The sequence below is a fragment of the Carassius auratus genome, chromosome 47, assembly GCF_003368295.1.
Source record: "Carassius auratus strain Wakin chromosome 47, ASM336829v1, whole genome shotgun sequence".
NCBI classification, from domain to species: domain Eukaryota; kingdom Metazoa; phylum Chordata; class Actinopteri; order Cypriniformes; family Cyprinidae; genus Carassius; species Carassius auratus.
Genome location: NC_039289.1, coordinates 640,764 through 662,186, shown reverse-complemented (window position 1 = coordinate 662,186; position 21,423 = coordinate 640,764). Strand labels below are relative to the sequence as shown.

The 21,423-nt window shown below is 38.5% G+C and overlaps 1 protein-coding gene across 40 annotated transcripts in view; it reads right to left on the bottom strand.

The window, feature by feature from the left end:
* ptprsa (protein tyrosine phosphatase receptor type Sa) overlaps positions 1 to 21,423 on the bottom strand; it is a 178,410-nt gene that overhangs the window by 17,284 nt on the left and 139,703 nt on the right. For 10 of the 40 annotated variants that reach the window (XM_026235473.1, XM_026235471.1, XM_026235483.1 and 7 more), the window contains 12 exons: positions 17,675 to 18,268; positions 16,682 to 16,776; positions 16,315 to 16,568; positions 15,907 to 15,994; positions 15,554 to 15,769; positions 15,306 to 15,466; positions 13,162 to 13,176; positions 12,618 to 12,733; positions 8,240 to 8,287; positions 3,846 to 3,943; positions 2,147 to 2,270; positions 223 to 398 (listed from right to left, as the gene is read on the bottom strand). In XM_026235473.1, coding sequence (XP_026091258.1) covers positions 223 to 398; positions 2,147 to 2,270; positions 3,846 to 3,943; positions 8,240 to 8,287; positions 12,618 to 12,733; positions 13,162 to 13,176; positions 15,306 to 15,466; positions 15,554 to 15,769; positions 15,907 to 15,994; positions 16,315 to 16,568; positions 16,682 to 16,776; positions 17,675 to 18,268 — 1,985 coding nt within the window. The remainder of the gene's footprint in view (positions 1 to 222; positions 399 to 2,146; positions 2,271 to 3,845; positions 3,944 to 8,239; positions 8,288 to 12,617; positions 12,734 to 13,161; positions 13,177 to 15,305; positions 15,467 to 15,553; positions 15,770 to 15,906; positions 15,995 to 16,314; positions 16,569 to 16,681; positions 16,777 to 17,674; positions 18,269 to 21,423) is intronic. The other 30 variants (XM_026235495.1, XM_026235496.1, XM_026235497.1 and 27 more) reach the window with 16 other exon arrangements.

Sequence of the window (21,423 nt, the reverse complement as noted above, 5' to 3'; positions counted from 1 at the left end):
GCAAAACTGAAATTCTGTCTTTTGCGTTGAAGCCAATCCTAGAATGCACTGCAAACCATTTCATTTATTACTGTCAAGTATCAATATAAAATGCACCATTTTACAGAATATTTACATATACTGTACATTTTTATGCTTGAGAGGGTCAATGCTAACTCAATATTCTCACTGTTTTGCGGGACCTATGTATAGTATTCCAGATTAATCCTTGTTTGGCCTCACCCTTGACTTCTCTTCTAGTCTGGTCATCATGACCACGGTGGTGGCTCGTTGTTCCCACACCATTCTCCAGAAGTCTCCGAAGGTCTCCGGCAGCGGTCCCTGTGTAGCTATGTAAGCGTTCTGCTTCCTGTAGCCGTCAGTGTAGTTAGCATTGATGTAGTCGCTGCCTGTGATACCTTGAAACAAAGCAAGTAGGTTGGTAACTGTAAGAGCTAGGGCCAGAATGACAGAGATGTCCACTTTTCAAGGGACGCATCATGAAAAAACACGATTTTGATTGACGCTATGCTACATAGCACACAAACGCAGCGTTTACGATACAGGAATATGAGTACATCATCAACATATGACTGGCACAATGCAGAGCTTGAAGAGCTAGAAAATAATCCCCATGAAAGAAAAGCCATCGAGCCTCTTCCAGCTTTTTCGGCCTTGTCTAGGTCTCTGAGGGCCGGCCAACAGCATCCACTGCAGCTGATTTAGGGCCAGATGCTATATTAGGCTGGTCTAGGAGTAAATCAGCGAGCTGAACACACGCCGGACCCCACCTCGCTTTCTTTCTGCCATCGCTCTGTGCGGCCCGTAGTAAATCTCCCATAAAGCAGCCAAACATTCTCCCGCCAAAGCTCAGGATCCATGAGGCAGTAAAGCCCTTGTGTGCCACTGCTAGAGGTTACGATCTTGAAGTCTAGGTCGTGATATCTCTCAAAACCACATACATATGACATTGGCCCTCAAATTGGGATCTCAGAGACTTTAGGGTTATTCAGGGTTTGGATCTGGGCCTTAAAGGGGTTTAGTGTTGGTCTGAGTACCAACATGTAATTCTCATTACAATAATAATAAAGGTGATTTAATAAGCCAGTTGGTGAGGGACAAATTATACAACAAAGTTCAACACTTAGGTTAGGGGTTTGTTCAAATCCCCCAGTAGGAAGCACCATTAATTCTCTCAAACAAGTCACTTGTAATTACACTCGGGGTCCGCGCTCGCTTCAGACCTCTGGCTAATAACCTATGAGAGGCATATTTAATTGTACAGTTTATCCAACACAGAAAAGCTTCAATCACAAATACAGGCCCGCGGTGCTAAATTGTTGTTTTCGTGCCTTAACAACGAACAATGAAACACTTGGCCGTGCTCATTTTCTAGGTTGGAGAAAAAGGCAAAATTAGCAATCAGGGGGAAAAAAGGATGCCATTAAAAGCCTCTTCCCCGTCTCACAAAGCGCTCGCGAGAGTGTTTCTCTTTAGTCATAGCTAAGTGAACAGAGAACGGCTGCCTGCACGAATTGTTCCACCGCTGTGTCTAATGGCAAAATCACTGCACTGTAAAATGGAAATTTCGAACTTGATTAATTTATGCATTTATGGGCGCTGTCTTTGTGATGATTCTGTTACGCTGTTTTATTGCTCATCTAAATTGGGTTGTGGTGAACTGTAGCAAAAATCAAGGTGACGCGACGGCAAGGGAGGGAACCTGGGGGGATATAACTATAAACAGCACAAAGGAGACTTGAAGATTGACAGTTGCCTCTGGATGGAAAAAAGATGGGCGTTTTACCAACATTTCAGCAGAATCTCTGCTGATTTTCCACTGTTTCTCCCAAAAGCTTGACAGCTTCTATACCTCAACCAAAGGCAGTCTGTGATATGGCTGTGCAATTTCTTGCTTGTTATCTGACTTGTTTCCTGTATGTGCACGAGCACACAATATAATTGTGTGGGAAGGAAAGAAAGCAGATTAATGTATATGGATAAACACTAGAAGGTTTTAGGACCTTGCACTAGTAAATTTCTCAAACAAACAGCCTTTTTGAAGACAGATGCAACTGTGGGCGACAAGAAAGTTCAGTCGTTCTGGAACCTTTCAGATGCAACGCTTTTCTTTGAAAGAATCAGTGTGTGTGCAGTTCTGTCCAACCTTCGATGGGTGCCAGGATTACGCGGGAGTGGTCGTAGGCGATGACGTTGGCGTAGCGGTTCTTGGGTTTGTTGACCTCCAGGTTGGAATGCTCCCAGGTGAATTGCTGACCCGGATCGATGGACTGTGGAAAGAGAAAACAGAGTGAAGCAACCCTCAGGGCTTTTTTCCCAATCCCTCAGCATCGCTGGCATGAATGCTAATGTGAGAAGAGAGTGAGTTTACATCCGCTAGAACATCAGAAGAAGGCAGAGAAACAGAAGAGAGTTCAACACTCAGAAAGCAGGGTCGAGTGAGGCCACGGGATCCTGGGAGGACTAAAAATAACGGTAACTAGCAAATTTGAGGATCTACACAAAGCAGCTAGGATAAACATTCACAACAAGATAAAAGTCCTCCAGCCGCACATTAAAGTGCTATCGTTTAAATATTCACCAGCATTTGGCCAGGTAGCTTTGTCGTGGACAGTGAATAATAGCAAAGGAAATGCTAATAAAATAGTCTGTTCCTTCTTGTGTTGGGGTGAATTATCTGATGCCAGCAAGATAAACGCCGCCACATTCCCAATAATTCTGAATAAATATTCTATTCCCCTGTTGGGGTAATTTAGTATTCCATTATGATTCCAAGCCTGTTCTCTGGCAATGGCTCCATCCCAGCTCTTCTAGCTTAAGGGATGTTTTCCTTTATGCGACCGTCTCTGCATGCTGATACTGGGGCGAAATAACCCACAATGAGGGGATTGATGTAGCTGTTTACCCTTCGATGATTGCAGGCACAAATAACAGAGCATGGATCCTCCACAGGTTGTCCGTGCTCTCAAACATGTCTCTCTTATCATCTACGCTGCAAACCGCCCATGGGTTTCAGCGCACACAACTTGGATTGGTTCGATTCTCCTTCAAGCCAAATGTCACACTGTAATGGGATCTAACGGATCACGGATGGATGGAAGCACGATGACATAATCTGGGGTTTTTGTAATCCACAGCATGTTTTTGCATAAATCCAAATCCACATCCTCATATCATATCAACACATTTATCTGCTTCAAATCAGCCTTGCAGTCCCATTGTGAACTTCAAAGGGTTCATGGACCCCCTTCTTATTCATGAAGCCAAGGCAGATCAAAGTGTTTTTTTATTATTTTATGTAACTCCAAAACTATCGAAGGTGATCCTGTTTATGCCATTGCTGAATACCTATTTGCAAATGGCTGAGGTCAGACTACTACTCAGGCTTAGCTGTTTATGAATTCATTTGGATAGCATATGCAGCTAATGCTAATATATATGCTAAGCCATGTCCCAAAAATGATAGTGGGTTGGCTATGTTCCCGCTGAGATGTCAGGTCTGGCTCATGCTGGGAGCCTTTTAAGATGGCATTAAAACCAGAGGGTGTTGATGGCAGTGCTGCCGTAGCACGCTGTGATTTAAGATGGACGACGACATTTACTCTATGCAAATGAATGCTGATTCAGCAGTAGCAAAGGCTAATCAGCAGCCGCTACGTTTGCGAGCCCAGCACTTTAAACCAAGACAGCCGCGCCACTTCAAAACCCCATGGCATGTAAGGTAAAATAATTCACTGGCATTTGTTTTTGCAGGAATGCCCACATTGTTGTACAAGCAGCATCTTTATAATGGCTAACAATCATATTCATAACATAAAGTGGTATTTCTGTATAAAATGCAGTACCTCATACTCCTGGGAGAGCTTCAGGTTGTCATTGGCCTTCAGGAGCTCTGTGTGCTCGGCTAGCTCAGAGATGGGTATCGGAGGGTGGTTCATCATACCTGTGCACCAATCAGGAGAAGACGACACAGAAAGATAAGGTCAGAAAGACCAACGGGGGCAAGAAAGATAGAAGTAATGTTATCAAAAAGTACAGATGTCGGTGCTAGTCAGTACGATACCAGGATTTCTGCAAGCATTTTGAGCGCTGGGATTCTCAAACACTGTAGCCAATCACAGACGTATCTGTTGAGTGTTTGAACACAATGGCCAATCAGAGCTGTTTGAGAATCCACTCAACATTTCACAATAAACAGTTCAGTACCGATTGGTACCGACATTAGTACTTTTGACAACACTAGATAGAAGCCAAATCCCAAATGTTGGTGGAGAAAATGGGATCGGTGGTGGGGGAAAACACCCAAGCAGATGAGACAATGAGGTGGGGACTGGAGTGAGGAACAGTGGGTGATGTTAGAGACACAGTGTGACCAGGCCAGAGCTCTACACCATCAACCAGACCAATCAGGATTGCCCTAATACAAAATACGTGATGCATTTATATAGAAAATATGAAGGAAATGACCTACGGATGATTGCTAAGTTGCTGCAAAACCCCCAGACCAATTACAAAAATGATAGTGGGTCAAATGGTTCCTTACAGCAATGAAATCTGTTCTTTCTCACTCTTAAAACGACAAGCCGGAGGACACTTCATATACTTGGTTGGTAAGACAAACCATACGTTTGTCCTCGGCAGGCTAAGACAAGGGGAATAATGCGCTTGATTGCCTTCGTGAAACCAAACAAATCTCCTTTCAAAATGAGTCACGGGAACAATAAATTGAAACAACCCCCAAGATCTGCCCTTGAGAAATATGTTCATGTCTGGAGAGCTGAAACGTAATAGATTTAATCAAACGTGAGACAAAAGGCCAAAAGCACACTACCAGTCACCCTATGTACATTGTGTCTGGAATAGGAGAATGGTATACATTTTCCTTATGCAGCTTTATGCTATGCTATGCTAACCTAAAACATGGGTATCCAATCCTAATCCCGGAAGGCCACCAAGTTTAATCCCAAATTAAATTACCTGAATCAGCTAATCAAGGTCTTAAGAATCAATAGAAACTTTTAGGCAGATGTGTTAGAGCAAAACTCTTTAAGAATTTGTCCCTCCAGGAGAAAAATTGGACACTGCTGCCCTAACAGTAACCCTGTCAAGTAGGCAATTCTAGCATTTAGAAAAATTGCTGGCTGTAGACTTGTGTACGAGGAAACACAAGCTTCTGTCTTGTATTTTATACTAGGCTTTATGACCAGACTAATTTGCATGCTGCCTTGCACGAAACCAAAATATGGACTTGTACTTGCTTTCTTTGTCTTGCTGCTCCGGTGGGAAAATACTGGAATGCTTCCACACTAAACACGAAAAATACGAGTGAGCAAGAGGTAAAAAATACAATATTTCCTTTCCCTGGAGTACACCTCTAGCCTTAATATTTCTAACAGCTTTTCTTTTGGCAGGAGCATGCAATAAGATCCTGATGTAATCCTTCATTTGCGAAATGATGGGAAATAAAGCTCTTGAGGTGGAGGGGAGATGATGGGGTAGTGGGTTTATTTGAGAGTTCTGGCCTGGGTTTAGATGACCCGATGGTCCCGGTGCAAAGTTAAAGTTTTCTTCAGTTCAGCCAAAGCTAAGCAAGCATGTCACAGAAGCAGTCGCCCATGCTTGACCTTTTCTCAAACAAGCACTAGTTTTACCGTTTGCTCAGACTGACAACTTTCTAGGTCTCTTGCTGTGGAGTTTATCCAGTTATGAATTAGTAATGGATTATGGGAGAAAACAGACATATCGTCACCAAGCCTAAAATGGACGCCAACGTTTTTATAGAGAGTATTGGACTTTCTTCAATGTGAGGTCAAATGTGTGAGGTTAAATGTTGACTTCTTTCAAGAGTACATTGATTTAATTAAGCATGGACAATCTGCATAATCACATTAGCCATCCTCAATTTCAAGTTTTTTTTCTTCTCGTAATATTGTGCGCCACAAATGGTTTGGGTTTGATTGAGAAAGGACGCTTGCTAAGTGGACATTATGACTAAAAAACTACGCAAACGGCACTCAAGATGCAACGTAAAAGTCCTAGCTGTTAGTTTCCAGACTTCCATGCAAAACAAAGCCAATCAAACTATACTAACAACGGTTTTCCGCCAAACACACAAATGTTATTCTCATCAGCTTGGCCAGGCACTTACAGATAGTCTGGACTCAGTTTTACCCTCTTAAGGTGAACCAAGGTAATATATGCCAAAGCACTCTCAAAGAAGATGTGAAGGGCAACTTTGGCAAACAACCTGAGATCAAACCTGCATGCTAAACACTAACAGCCTTCATAATGCAATGAGAAAGGCCATCTAGAGCCAATCGAAATCCAACAAACTCTGAGGATTAGCGCTTTTCAATATCAACACAGTCCTCAACTTTGCTCTGTGTCAACAACAATTACTCATCTCCCGTCTTTCCATTCCATAAATAAGCTGTTATTTGTTTGTTATTATACATTTTCTCTCTGCAAGATGTAAGAAACAATTACATTTAATCCGCTCGGGTGCAAAAAAATGCTTTTTTTTATGTTCTCAAAACTTTCACTTTGTCAAATGACTCTACACCGTAAAAATCTTCCAAATGAAGATTATCTAAGACGTTAACTTTTTTTGTGGCAGATGAAAGCACCAAATACACATTATGTGCATGACCTCATGTAATTATAATTAACTACACTGAGTTTCTAGTATTTATGCGAAAGACGCTGGAAAGGCTGTTTAAGTGAGGTCCAATAGGATATAAACTCTTTCAAGGACAAATTCCTCTAGCTGTTCATTTCCTGTCTGCTCTCTCTGCCAGGATTTCTGTGCGTCTCTCTCTCCACCGCAGAGTCTTTTTATCCCATGCAATCAAGCCCAAGATCAGCGAGCACGAGAGATGCAAACTGTCTAATTACATATTTTCAGTCTCTTATTTGAGCTCGTCAGGTGATGCAAATAACAAATCCTTTTGATATCCGCTGCCGCTGTTCGCAAAATGATTTTATGCGATTGTTCATTTACATATAAAAGGAAAAGCACTCAGTATATTTCCCCATAAAAACGACCAAAAAAGGTAGTCGTGTTTCTCATTCCTCTGTCTCGCTGGGGGGCAGGAGGGATGTATCAAATGTCGAACTATTGTTTTTAATTAATTCAGCTCGTTATCTCCGCCTGCAGAACGACCCCATCGGTGGAGAGAGGAACAGGATGCTGGAATGTGTGAAGACTTGTGTAAAAATCATCTACATGATCAGCTGCTTTTACTGTGGATTAATAGTGTGCAGCCAACAGCCGGCGAGAACCAAGCAATCAACAAGCAGAAGGTTAAGAAAAAAATCAAATAAAAAAATCAAAGACTGTTACGAAATAAAAGTTAAAAGTTGTCATAATTAAGATGAAACCGTAAACCGCATTCGCATTTTAACTTCCCACAGATGCAGAACAAATGTCTAGGAAAACTGCAGTCTCACTGTTAGTTGAAATTTTTATATATATTAATATAATTAATATTATAATTAGCATTAAAAATAAGAATTAATAATAAAGCAATATAAAAATAGAGATAATTATCATTTATCTGTATCCTTAAAAACTAATAATATTAATCATTAATATAAATTACATTTGTTATCAGCAAAAACATTAATAAAACTTAATTATAAAATAATACTAAAACAATTTTAACATAATAATTGTTTATTGATTTAAATTACATTATATTAAAATACTAAGGTATTAAGATATTGATTATAGGAATTGGAAACATAATAGAGATATAAATCATTGTGTTGAATGATATTTATGTATTTTTATTAAAAAAATAATAATTATTAATTATACAAATTTTAAAACGATATTAACAATTATTTCTTTATTCAAATGTTTAGATATTAATTAATTATAATTATAAATCCGTTTTATTTAAATTGAAGTTTAAATATGGCCAGGTTAGGTGTAAAAACAAAACATGATGTTGGTAAACAAATAGGTTTATATACTTGATTTGATCCTAAATCATGCATCTCATATATGAAAAGAAATTGCTAATGAGATTCAGTCTTTTCATTTCATTTGAATTATGACTCCTTTTAACTTTTCCAGGGTTGCGGGAGTGAGAATTAGCACAGCTCCAGCAGTTTGTGGGGTGGGGTCATATGCAAATGTAGTCAGAAAACACAACCCATTATTTCAGATGTAGGGCAGACGCATTAAAAAAAGATTTGAAAACACCAAAACTCAGCGCGAGATGTGAGCACTAACTTTCATAGTCAAAACCGGCTTCACTGACAGGACTGCTTAGACCCGAATCTGTGAAAAACAGCAAACAGCAAAAACATAAAATAAAAGCATCCCTCTTTGAACGTACTGATCATTAGTTGAGAATCAAATCTTGAAATGGACTGAAAGAAATGGGAAAACAAGATAAATGCAAGGAAATTAATAAGCAGAAAATAGAACTTCTCCTTTATGCATTTTATCCCTCCAATAAATTTTTCAGAATCTATTGTGCATTTTTAACCAGGCAGGATAACAGACCACCCCTGCTCTGGATGAAGGTGGTAATCCTCGCGAAGGTCCTGACGCTGAAAATAGGACAGTCACTCACATATCAGCCGTCCTTCATCCAACATCCCAGCCACTGATGTTCATTAGACATTCATGAACCGCTGGAGATACCGTTCATACCACAAATATTCACTACAAATACCATGCTAGTTTTTTAAAGAATAAATCCTCAAACTATCAGATGGCGGCGTTGATCGAGCGGTAAAAAGACATACGGTCAGCATTTAGTGCTCGACTTTTGTCCAGCTGTCTGAAGCGTGAACGCATGAGGAGCGTCTTTAGCTTCTGTTCTCGAGGTCTGAACCATCTGTGATGACTTTCGGCACACGACACCTATGCAGATGCCCAGATTAACACGCTAGCGAGTGGATCAGGTCCGAATAAGCATTGGAAATAGCAGTCCTTTGAGAACAAAAGTCAAAAAATACTTTTAATGCTTTATGTTGGTTAAAATAATGCATGTTAAAATAATAATTAGTTGGTCAAGTGCTGGCGAAAAAAAATAGTAAAGACTGAGATTGGGAGGTCATTCCACCAGCTGGGCAATAATTATTAATTATCCTGATTTTTCCTGTTATCTGAAATTATTACTTGCATTATAATTAAGAATTAATATTATAATTAGCATTATAAATAGGTATCCATAATATATTGAAGAAAAAACAAAACAAAAAAACAAAGAGATAATTATTGGTTATCTGTATTTATCGGTTGTGTGTGATCGCAAGCCTCATAATTCAGGATTAATATTATAACTAGCCTTATAAATTTGGTATGCACAATATATTGGTGACCAGGAATAGCAAATAGAAATTAATAAAAAATAAATAAATAAAACGGCATAGAGATAATTATCGGTTATTTGTATTTATCGGTTGTGTGTGATTGTAAGCCTCATAATTCAGGATTAATATTATAATTAGCCTAATAAATTTGGTATGCACAATATATTGGTGACCAAGTACAGCCAATAGAATTAATAAAAAATAAATTAATAAAACAGCATAGAGATAAATATCGGTTATATGTAGTTATCGGTTGTGTATAATTGTAAGCTTTAAAAATATAAATAGGAATGCATAGTATATTGGTGACCAAGTACAGCCAATAGAAATTAATTACAAATTAAATAAATAAATAAAACAGCATAGAGATAATTATCGGTTATATGTATTTATCGGTTGTGTATAATTGTAAGGTTTAAAAATATAAATAGGAATGCATAGTATATTGGTGACCATACACAGACAATAGAATGAATAAAAACTGCATAATTAACGGTTATCTGTATGTGCAAAAATAAATAATATGATTAATCTTTAATATAAATCATTACGCCAGTCATTAATTAAAATTAACTGATTTGTAAAAATCAACAAAATAATAGAAAACTAATATTAAAATAATTATTAACAATTATGAGTTATCAATTTAAAATAAGATGCATAGATGCATCACTTATACACACCCAAACAACGTATGATTTTAAAACATTGAATCTTAAGCCTCTCAAATCTATGTAAATCTTAAAAGTCAATATAAAAGCAATTATTCTTCTATAACATGATTTATTAAATCATGAGTAAAATTAGTAAAATCAATAAAGAAAAAAAAAAACAGTGAATTGTGGCGAGATGTTAGACAGCAGCCTAAAAAAATTATGAAATAGAATGATGACAAGGAATACAAATCTTCGGTTTACAGACACAATTATTTACAGGCCTGGAAAAACCATGAGTTTTTGTGAACGTTCCGCATTAAACAGTTTGCTAATAAATATGTTTGTTTTCTAAAATGATTCATAATACCAATACAAACATACTGAAGAGGACACAGAAGAATTGAGCAGAACCTGACCCTAAACATGTTACAAACCAAACCGAATGTCGTTGTCTCGTCTCATTAGGATAAGTTGTGAGCCATATGTGCCAGTCATCCATGTGAACTCAAGTGTGCTGCTTTGAACAATGGCCCCTATTAGCTAATGGAAATGTTGCAAATGTTTCCCCGTCCCAGTTAATTGGGCTAAAATGTCCACTTAAATGAAAATTCACCAAGCAAAGAGATAATGACACCCCACGCTTAAAAAGAACAACGTCGCGTAGCAAATTGAACGCTCCTCAATTAATAAAGTCTAACGAGGATGGCTTTAACGAGGCGAGTCTCTTTATACTGTTGAAGCGGACGAAAGAGGTGAGAAATAAGATGAAAGTGCACCGGGTTCATTTCAGATGTGTTATTAGGCGGCTACTGGACAAGATCCCCCACAATGGACAGGTGATTATGGGAAATGAGGTTGCTATAGTGGCTTTCTTGCATTCTCCACCTCCATTTCTCAGCTGGCACTCGTTTTATCTGGGCTGAAGAAGGACAGCTCTCGGGCGGCCACGGTGAGATTACCGCCTTTGAAACGAGAGCTGTTTGATGGGGAGAGCAGACAGGAGAGAGACGGCATCGACAAATACACTCCAAGCAGCCGCAAAGAAATGTCAGGCTAGGTTTAGCGTGCAAAGCTGGCAAAAATGAAGACACTCTTTGAACTGGAGGATTTGATCGAGACAAAAGATTGTCTGCTTTAGAACGAGACGAGGACGGAAAAGGCAAAAACATTTCGGAAGCTGCGACGACGTTCAGTCTGTTTACAGTATTTACTGGTTATCTGTAATTATGATTAGCATTATGATTGAGGATTCATATTTTAATTAGGATTGTAAATAGGAATGCATAATATATTGGTGACTGTATACAGCCAAAATAAATAAATAAATACATACATAAATACATTAGAAAAAACAGCATAGGAAATTATCGGTTATCGGCTAGATGTGATTATAAGCATTATAATTCAGGATTAATATTTTAATTAGGATTGTAAATAGGAATGCATAATATATTGGTGTTTTATACAGGCAAAATAAATAAATAAATGCATACATAAATACATTAGAAAAAAACAGCATAGACAATTATCGGTTATCGTCTAAATGTGTTTATAAGCATTATTATTCAGGATTAATATAATAATTCGCATTATAAATAGGAACTCATAATATATGGTTGACCTTATACAGACAAAGGAAACAAACAAACAAATATATATAAATGGAACAGTTATAATTAATTGCCATCTGTATTTATCGGTTATCAGTAATTATAAGCATTATATTTCAGGATTAATTATAATTAGTATTATAAATAAAAATGCATAATATATTGGTGACTGTATACAGCCAATAGGAAAAAATATATAAATGTTTAATTAGAAAAACAACAATTATTATTGGTTATCTGTATCATCAAAAATACATAATAATATTAAAAAGTAATATAAATCATAATGATAGTCGAAAGTTACAAAATTAAAATAATTGAATTAAAAAATACTATGAAAAATATTTAAAAAATGTAAACAGTTATTAACATAATTATCCATTAGCAATATACAAAATCCTTGGTGCATTAATATATATATATATATATATATATATATATATATATATATATATATATATATATATATATATATATATATATATATATATATATTCAAAACAGCGTTTGGAATTTAAATTGTTTGGCTTGTCTATTTCCCAAATCTATGTAAATCAGTTTTAGCACTCAAAATCAGCAAAAATGAAAAATGAAAAATGTTTGTACAAAACAAAAGATTGTCTACTTTTGAATGAAAAGAGGGCGGCAATGGCAAAAATGTCTCTGAAACTGCTTGGACGTTTAATCTTGTTTGGACGTTCAAACCATGAACCAAACATAAAATAAAGTTGACTGACAGGCTGTATGCAATTATTAACCAATAAACTGCATCAGTGGAGACACTAATTAGAAATAACAACTCTTGCACTCAAAGTGCATGTCTGAAAGGAGAATCCGAAGGATGATAAGAAAATGATGTTGAAATTCAAAAAAAGCTTGATTTTCTTTAGGCAAAATATACTTTTTTAGGTGAAATATGACCTAAAAATAAATATGACATGGCCTTGACAGGTTTCGAGAGATGAACCAGAGAAAAGTTAATCTTTAAAGTGATAAAGGCTGTTTGTTCACGAGGATATACCTGGAGTTTGGAAGTTGATTCGTCTCATCTCCACTGGGTCTGTGGGATGGTGAGGGGTGATATCAACATTGTTCAGATGACATTTCGTCCGTGGCTCTGACTCTTTACGTTTGCTGCTTTAGAAAAAGAAAGAAAAATGCAAGGACTTAATGAAATCTAACAAACGAGACAGGAAAAGAACAAGTGAATCAAACCACAAATGCACAAAATGACCACCCGGTGTTTCCTGATCGATTCAGTGCATGATTCAGCTCAATGACTCCTGATATTGAATGACTCCTCAATCAATCTGAATGATTCAATTAGTGCCACACACAATGTATACATGCAAGTATCAAATTTATCAGTGCAGAAAACACTTAAGAGTCTATAATCGAGGAAGCTACATGCTAGCACAAAGAAAGCTACGTCCACAAACATCACAGCCGAGGGTCACATTGGTTGAACCCGCCAGTTTTTCACTGCCATCTAATTAAAAGTTGCTTTTATGCTGAAGCATGTTGCTTTCTTTTGCCCCCTTGAAAACAGCAATAAAGTACCTTACCTGTCAGGCTTGCTGCTTCCGAAGAAAGCATTGAAGTGAAATAAATAAATAAAGTGGAGAAAACACAACAAGGGAACAAGGAAGAGGAGAGGAAAAAAAAATCAATAGAGTGCATTCAAATTCACAGGGTAGGCTAGCGGAGCCAGATTATCTCATCTGCATTTGGACAGACCAGTAAAAGATGTGTGTTTGTGCCCACCGGGGGGGCTATACGATCTCCAGACACCAGAGGTCAAACTCAAGGTCCAGCCGAGGGAGGAAATACTAGCCAGGAGTCGTCTGCGTTTAACCTGGCTCAAGAGGTGCTAATGAGAAATAGCTTCCCTTTGAGTTTCAGCACGACTGCTTTGGCCACGCTCTGAAGCTAATAGCTATTAGCCTCATTAATTTTTGATACGATCGAATTGATTGCTCTTCTCAGCTCCGCTTTGAACTTCTCCAAACTATGCCAATGCTGAGGCCTAAAAAAAGCTTAAATCCTTCTTTTAGCATTTATTCACCTTTCTGGACTCACTACTCCTTATAGGAACAGCTTAAATTTGTGACAGCAACTGAGTAAATTATATTATAATATTATATTAATTATATTGATAAATGTCCCTACAATAGAAAAAGACTATAAAATAGTCTTTTATGCATTTTCTATTGAAATTATTGTGACCAACACAAAATATAAAATATGATAATTCTAAATGTCTTTATAAAACGTTTTAATGAATAAAAACTACAGTATTTTATTATATTTACTTTACATTTTGTTCGATTTAAATATATTGAGATATTCAGAAACAGAAATTTGTAAATACATTAACATACGCATGAGAAATATCTTTACAAAATATTTTAATTAATATAGTAATTAATTATATTATTTATCATGTTGAATAAATGTACATTAAAATTTGTAACTTTTAATAAAACTATTTTATAAAACAACATAATTCAGTATTTTATATTTAAATTATTTTTATTGAAATATTTTGTAAAGACATTTATAATTTTCATATATATATATATATATATATGCACACACTCACACACATATTATATATATATATGTATATATATATATATATATATATATATATATATATATATATATATATATATATATATATATATTAATAATAATTAAATTCACAGTATTTTATTACATTTGCTTTAAATTTTATTAGATTTACATTTATTGTAACTGAAACCGAAATGTATTACTAAATTATATCAAAAATCTTAATTATAAATGTCTTCAATATAGGAATGTATTATATAATTTGTTTTAATTTGAACAATTTATAACTTTTTTATGAAACAATACATATAATACAGATTCATGTTGTTTTTAATTCAAATGTTTTACAAAGACATTTATATAATTTAATGTTATTTAATATAATATACAATTTTTGTGAATACATCTATATGTAGACACAAGTTAAATTTATCTACAAATTTCAAGTATTAAAGATAACGAGAAGCTTAAATTAGTTCTCATTTTAAGTGGTCGGAGCTTGTCTATCAACAAAAAACTACCATATCGGTCGTTTGTGCAAGCACCTAATTACGACCTATATTTACGTTTTAAAGTTAAGCGCCCTCTAGCGGGCGTAAAAATAATGACAGTATCGCGTTGCGTCTGTCGTCATGAAATGACGTATAACATCATTACCAATCAAAACGCATGTTTATTTAAATGCAATGTGTGGACTTTTTACACTGATCTCACAGTAATTTGTACATATTTTACATGGTGACTTATTCGTTCAAATGACCACACGTAACCCCAGCCCTAAATCTAACCCTCACAGAAATCATGCTAAATTATGATTTATAGAGCATATACATTTTACGTGCATGTTTTTCCGTCCGATCGAACCCATGATAGCATGATTGCATATCAAGGTATAACGCAATAATCTACCAACTGAGCTGCACAAATTAGAGTGCAAATAAAAGAGTACAAAACATTAATATGAAAACGTCCTTTTGCCGATAGGTGCACAATTGTAGTATACGCTCTGATGGGTCGTATTTCAGGGATTTGGAACGACCTATACAAGCGTATTGGTTGGAGGACAGGTCGGTGGTCGTGTAAACGGTACAATGTAAAAATGTTATATTCATTGGCATGTCAAAAGTCCACTCACTTCTTGTAGAGGAGAATCGCGATCACAATACAGATTATGAAGACCACAGCGAGAACAGGCCCCACCACCCAGATGAGTCCATCCCCTCCTGTGTCTATGGGCTTAGGGTCCACGTCAGGAGCCGTGACTGGATCCGTGTAGGGACTGGAAGCAAACGATTTCTGCACCAAAGCACAAAAATGTTTTAACTATCTTTGCACAAGTCTTAAAACTCGAATTAAAAAGGCTCCTCCTCAAATTTCACTCACCCCTCCAGTGGTGTTGAGCTCGGCGAGGATGAAGAACACATATTCCTGCCCGGGCTCCAGAACCCTGTTTTCAAAGCCGCTGTACACCATCTGGTTGCCCAAGGTGAAGGACGGCGGCATGGATGAGGGCTTGAAGCTGGCAGCGATGTAAGGCCGCTTCCCGTCCACCTGCTTGAGCTGACGTGTGGTTCGAGCGAGTCTTCTATCACCAAGCAACTATCGGAGAAAATACTGCTTGAGAAGAACTGAAATCAACATCTAAAACATTGCATATTCCATTGGATTCTTCTGGGAACACAACCCAAACGTTAAAATTATCAAAACAAGTCAAATAACACTTAGCGTATGTTCACCTCTTCTAGGTCCAGTTCATCTGGGCTCTTGATGTGTCGGATCGGACCTCTTCCCTTCTTCAGAGGAACCACCACAACATAGACTGTCCTGCAAGAGGTCAAGATGGTGCATAAGACCATTGCAAAAATCGCTAGATAAATAACTGGCTATCCACCAAAGTTTATTATTTTTCTGTGCTTTATCTGTCAGAGCATAAATATTGGAACATCTAGCAAGGCGATTTCCAACAAAACCTGAAAAATTCCCTACACAAGTATTCGAACGCAGATGTTTCAAGTTAGTATGTACTGCATTCTCAATATGGCCACAAGGGGCACTACAGCAAACAAGTTTTTTTTTGTTTTTTGTCATGTCTCCGACATTAACATCTTTAAAGGACCCCCACATTTCCAATTGGTTTTCCTCACTTTATCAACTCTTTGGATTCCAGAGGTGGGAAGACAATGGTCAGCGTACTGTCCGGCTCTCTTTTCAGGTCAAACTCTGGCTTTCGGACCAGAATAGGTGGTGATGTTCGTGCGATGAGCTTGTGTTTGGGTCCACCGTCGCTGCTTTCCTGGCAGCCGATTCTAAACTCGTAGGTGTTGTTGGGTCGCAAGTTGGTGATGAGAGCTTTGGCCATCCTAGCATCAATTTCAACCTTCTGCCGGTTGTACTCAATCTGTGGACCAATGTGCATTGTTAAATTGTGTGTGATAACATCACGAATTAAGTCAGATACTGGTAATAAGGTTGGTATTTAATGAACAAAACGGGATTCATTAGCTTGCTTACCATACAGCGGTATGGGAAGCGGCTATCGGAAAACTTCCAGGTCAGCAGTACTGTAGTTTTGGTGACCAGCTTCACAGTGAAGTTCTTAGGAACATCTGTCCAGAGGTGAGTGGAGGAAACAAATTGAGAAAGACACTTCAGAAATGGAAAAATACAACAAGACTGAAGGGAAAGAAGGCTGACAGAGTGTTCGATGCTTGCGAACAGTTTTCCCCCAAAGGAGAGGGGGCTTTGTTCCCTCTGAGTGAGCGGTGTGTGGAGCTGTGAAAGGGAGGTGGGGAGGCGCTCAGTTGGGACAAACAGCACGCTAGACTGGACTGGTGAACACAGAACTGCACAGTACTCTGCCTGCCCTGGCCCGGCAGTGCCGCCCCCATAAGAACATTTGGCAAACAGTTCCCATAATCCCCCATGAACGATTCCAGAATAGCTGAACCCACATTGTATTTGAGTAACCCACTGCTACGTGCTCTTGAATTTGGACAGGCACTGCCGTGGCAGAAAGCCGACAAGAACGAGGACAAACCCCAAACACAGTTGTCATGCCCACACTTGTTAGCAGTGCATCATGGGACGCCATGCTGCAAACCATCCCAGTGTGGGAGTAGGGGGGAAAGGTGAGTACTTTTAAACAAATCAAAGAAAACCCTAAAAAAAAATCCAAAAGTAAACCCAAACAAAGTGTGCCTGATTTGACTTCAGATCTGGGATCTCCTTGACTTTTTTTCTCGCCTACCTTGGAATACTTGGGGAGTTTTGTGATTGTATGAGTGAATGTGCTGGGCGTGTCTGACCAATCGGCACTTACCTTGCAAAAACTGATGCTCCTCCCCTTTCAAAACTGACTGACTTCAACTTACTGACTTATTTTACCTTGTTGTGGGGGAGGGTGTTAGTGAGGTATGTGGCTCCCAGAGAACTTTATATAATCGGGTGTAGGTGCTTGCATTGTAGAGGTTTGTCCCTTGAGCCGGGGAAATGAGCAACTCGTACCTGCTTCGTAGGCCACTGTTCGATACTGGATCGGTGGGCTGTAGGGCCCTGGACCTACACTGGTGTGCGCTCGAATTTTCACATCATACACCGCATTGGGCCTCAGACTCTTGAGAGTGTAGCTGTCCTCACTTGCCGGCAGACGCAGTTCTTTAGGTCCACCGGCTGTTCCGGCCTCCTGGTAAGCCACTGTGTATTCTGTTATAGCGCCATTGCGCTCTGCTAGTACCGGAGGCAACCAGGCAAATTGAAGCGAGCAGCAGGTAATGTTAGACCCTTCGATTATTTGAGGATACCCTCGAGGAACCTCTTCTGGGACTTTTAGTTCTCGGGTAGCCTCTTCGCCAAATCCTGATCTGGACTTGGCGGACACTTTGAAGATGTACGTGGCCCCTCGATGGATATTGCTAATGGAATATTCCAACTCCCGAGGGCTGAACTCCAGCGTGGCCAGGGGGCTCACGTCCTTTCGGCCGAACTGTAGGCGATAACCCTCCACCTCGAGACCCGGAGCGACGAAATCAGGGGGTTGCCAGCGTACTAATGCAGTAGTTTCTGAGTTTTGATTGACTGAGAGAAAGGGAGGCCCCGACACTGTAGAGAGAGAAAGAGGAACATTACATTCACTTCAAATGAACCGTATCTCACTTAAGCCTGTTGTAGCATAACTAGGTGTATTTTCATCCTGGTACTCCCTACTACGGAAAATCCATCTAGAATAACTTTAAAGGGATTTATTACAAACTCAGTTCCTGTAAAGTACTATTATATAAGCATGTATGTTTTGTAAAAACTGTCATAAAGGCACTAACACCACATATACTCCATACTCCAATGTTATCCAGAAAGGCTGCGAGTCTGAACAACCGGTTTTGAAAAAGCTATTAATTTTTAAGTGACTGGATGGTTGTTGAACAGATCACTGGATGAGAGATTGTGGGTTAACAGTCATATGATAGAGAAGGAGAACATAAGAACAGATAGAAGGACGAATCACTACTAAAAAAAACCCTAAGAATTGCTGATGAAGGTGACGGGGAAACGGCGTAATCTGCCGCAGCGAGAGGACAACGAGGGTCAGAGACGCCGTGATTGTGGCCCGCTTCCCCTCGCCAGCAGCACTCCAGTCCACTTCACTGGACGACACACAATCCTCTCCACAGGACCACAGGCACGTTTCTCATTAGGCCTTGCATTAACGGTCACTGTTGACCCACAGCCACTGATTAAGATAGGATTGAATTTCACACTCATGCCACTTCCCTTATTCCCTCTCTCTCCGTCCTTCTCATCTCCAGTGGAGGAGACACCTCTACGAAAAAGAGGAACAAAATAAAATAACCTTCAGCTTACATGCAATTAACCTGGCGACAGGACTTACAGTGAGTTATATTAAGCGTATAAAGCACGACTGCCAGCTGACATGACTTAGCCCTGAGAAAACTGCAGCGCTGCATTCTGGGCCGAACTGATATCAAATATACAAAAGACAAGGGCAAAACCAACCAAATATGTCTGAATATAACCGTCCAACTAAATGTCCTTTGAATAGGATAACAAACAGGTCAATGTAATTACCAGTCTTTAGTTTGTTTATACAATACACAAGAAATGAATCAAAGCAGCATTCCACGAATGACCATGTTTTACTGTGATTTTACCATGGCAAAGGGTCACACAAGCATCAAGCTAAATTAACAATCATGGTTAAAATTTATTTATATCACCTATTCATGACATTATTCTCAAGTATTTTGCCAAATGCTCATCTAGCCGATTAGGACTTTCAGACAATGTAGCGCATCCATATATATAAATACCATAATGCCAGTTTGTAAACCGATAAACCAAAAACTGCAATCTACAGAAATTTGAATTGCATGCCACAGGCATCAGACGGTATTAGAAGCTCCAGAGACCACAACGAGGAGCTTCACTCTCCACAATCAGGACTGGAGCAAGTGGCCCTAAGTGGACCAATTAATTGAAGAGAATAACCACAGTGCCGGAAGGATTGTGAGTCATCCAGACTCTGTTTCCCGAGCCGTGGCAGCCATCCAAGCGGACACTTGTGAAGAACACCTCCAGCCCCTACATTAGCATGCAATCTGCTCATCTCCAACACGGATGAAGGGAGACAGGAGGAAAAAAAAAAAAAAAGAAGGCTTGTAGTTGATTGGAATCTGGCCTACAGATGCCTAATCTTAAAAACGTAGCGGTTTGCATTTAATGCATGTGAAATAGCATATGATAAGGCGTATTAGCAAAGGGTTTGACGGTGCACACATCAATCAGTCCATTGGCTCCGAAATGAGAGCAGAATCAATCATTCCCGTGTCATTCCTCCTGGACAACAGGCAGCATCAATTAGATCGATACAAGGACATCTTCTTGGAGATCAAGGCACAGGAAACTTATTACGGGCCGCTTTGAACGCAACATTAATAATGCTTGTCAATACGGCTGAAACCTACTTAAACATGATACAAAAATAATTCAAAATAAAATTAATTTTGTGAATTTTAACCAGTATTATTTTCACTGATAAACTATTAAAGTTATATATATATATATATATTTCAGATTTTCTATTTCAATTAAAGTTTTAGACATTTTGTCGTTTTTATTCCATTTATTGTTTTATATATATATATCGTTGTATATTTAAACAAAAATGAGAAATGTTGCCTTGACTTTAAGTGAAAGATGTCAGAACACCAACATGTTAGAAAACGTTGCACTGAGTAAAAAATACTTTGCCCGATTTCATTTCTGGCTGTAAAGCAACAAAATGCGATTTATTTTATTTTCCATACCTATTGTGTGTGTGTGTGTGTAAACAATGGGTCATTGGGTAGTAAATATATAACAATATACGGTATATATACTATTAGCTATTTTAGTACTTCAACTTTAAATGAAAATGAGAAATGTTGCATTGGCAAATTTTTACATTTATGTGTTTACATTTTATGTTTTTTACAGTAGTTCCATTTCAACCACTGAAAATACCAATGCTGACTCAAGTACACATTATTTCAACCTTTACAACAGAATGTCATCTCGGCGTGACCGCACAGACTGACGGGCTTCACGCTGCCGAGTCTCCGGTCTGAAGTGTATCTCTGACATGCAGAATGGCAGCTCGTGGACGGCCAGCTTTCTCAGATGACAAGCGGCCTTGCTTGGGGGGTTTGAAAGGGGCGGGTCGGCCCTTATCAATACAATAAGGCAGGGGCTTAAGTTGTCTGACAGTATTATGTAGCAGAAATGAGGCATGAAAGTGCCCAAGAGAGGCTCCTCTGAGCCCCATTGGTCAAGCTTCCCTTCTCTTCTGGCACATGAAAGAGTAGGGCTGAGTCTGCCCTTGTTTATTTTTTTATTTATTTAGTCTGCTGTAAGCGTTTCCCCACACTTTCTGAGGAGGGAAGAGAAGGGAGCTCCTTCCAACACAGTGGGTCGTCTAGTGAGCAGTTGGCTTGTAGAAGTAAAAGCGTTATGATTATACAGTCCCTCCAGAAAAACGTGATTATGCGATCGCGTGATTTAATGCATAATCAGCCAAGGGCCGCATATTTATGCGGGGGTCGCATTTTTTCAAAAACGCCGCACTTTCGCTGCATAAATTGGCGATTTCAGGAAGCAAAATATGCGGAGGTAGCGTGATTTCATAATAATAATAATTTTTGTTTGCAAAAAAGTCACATATATCTTAGCAGAAAGTTGAAAAATGTTGCGTTTACTTCACA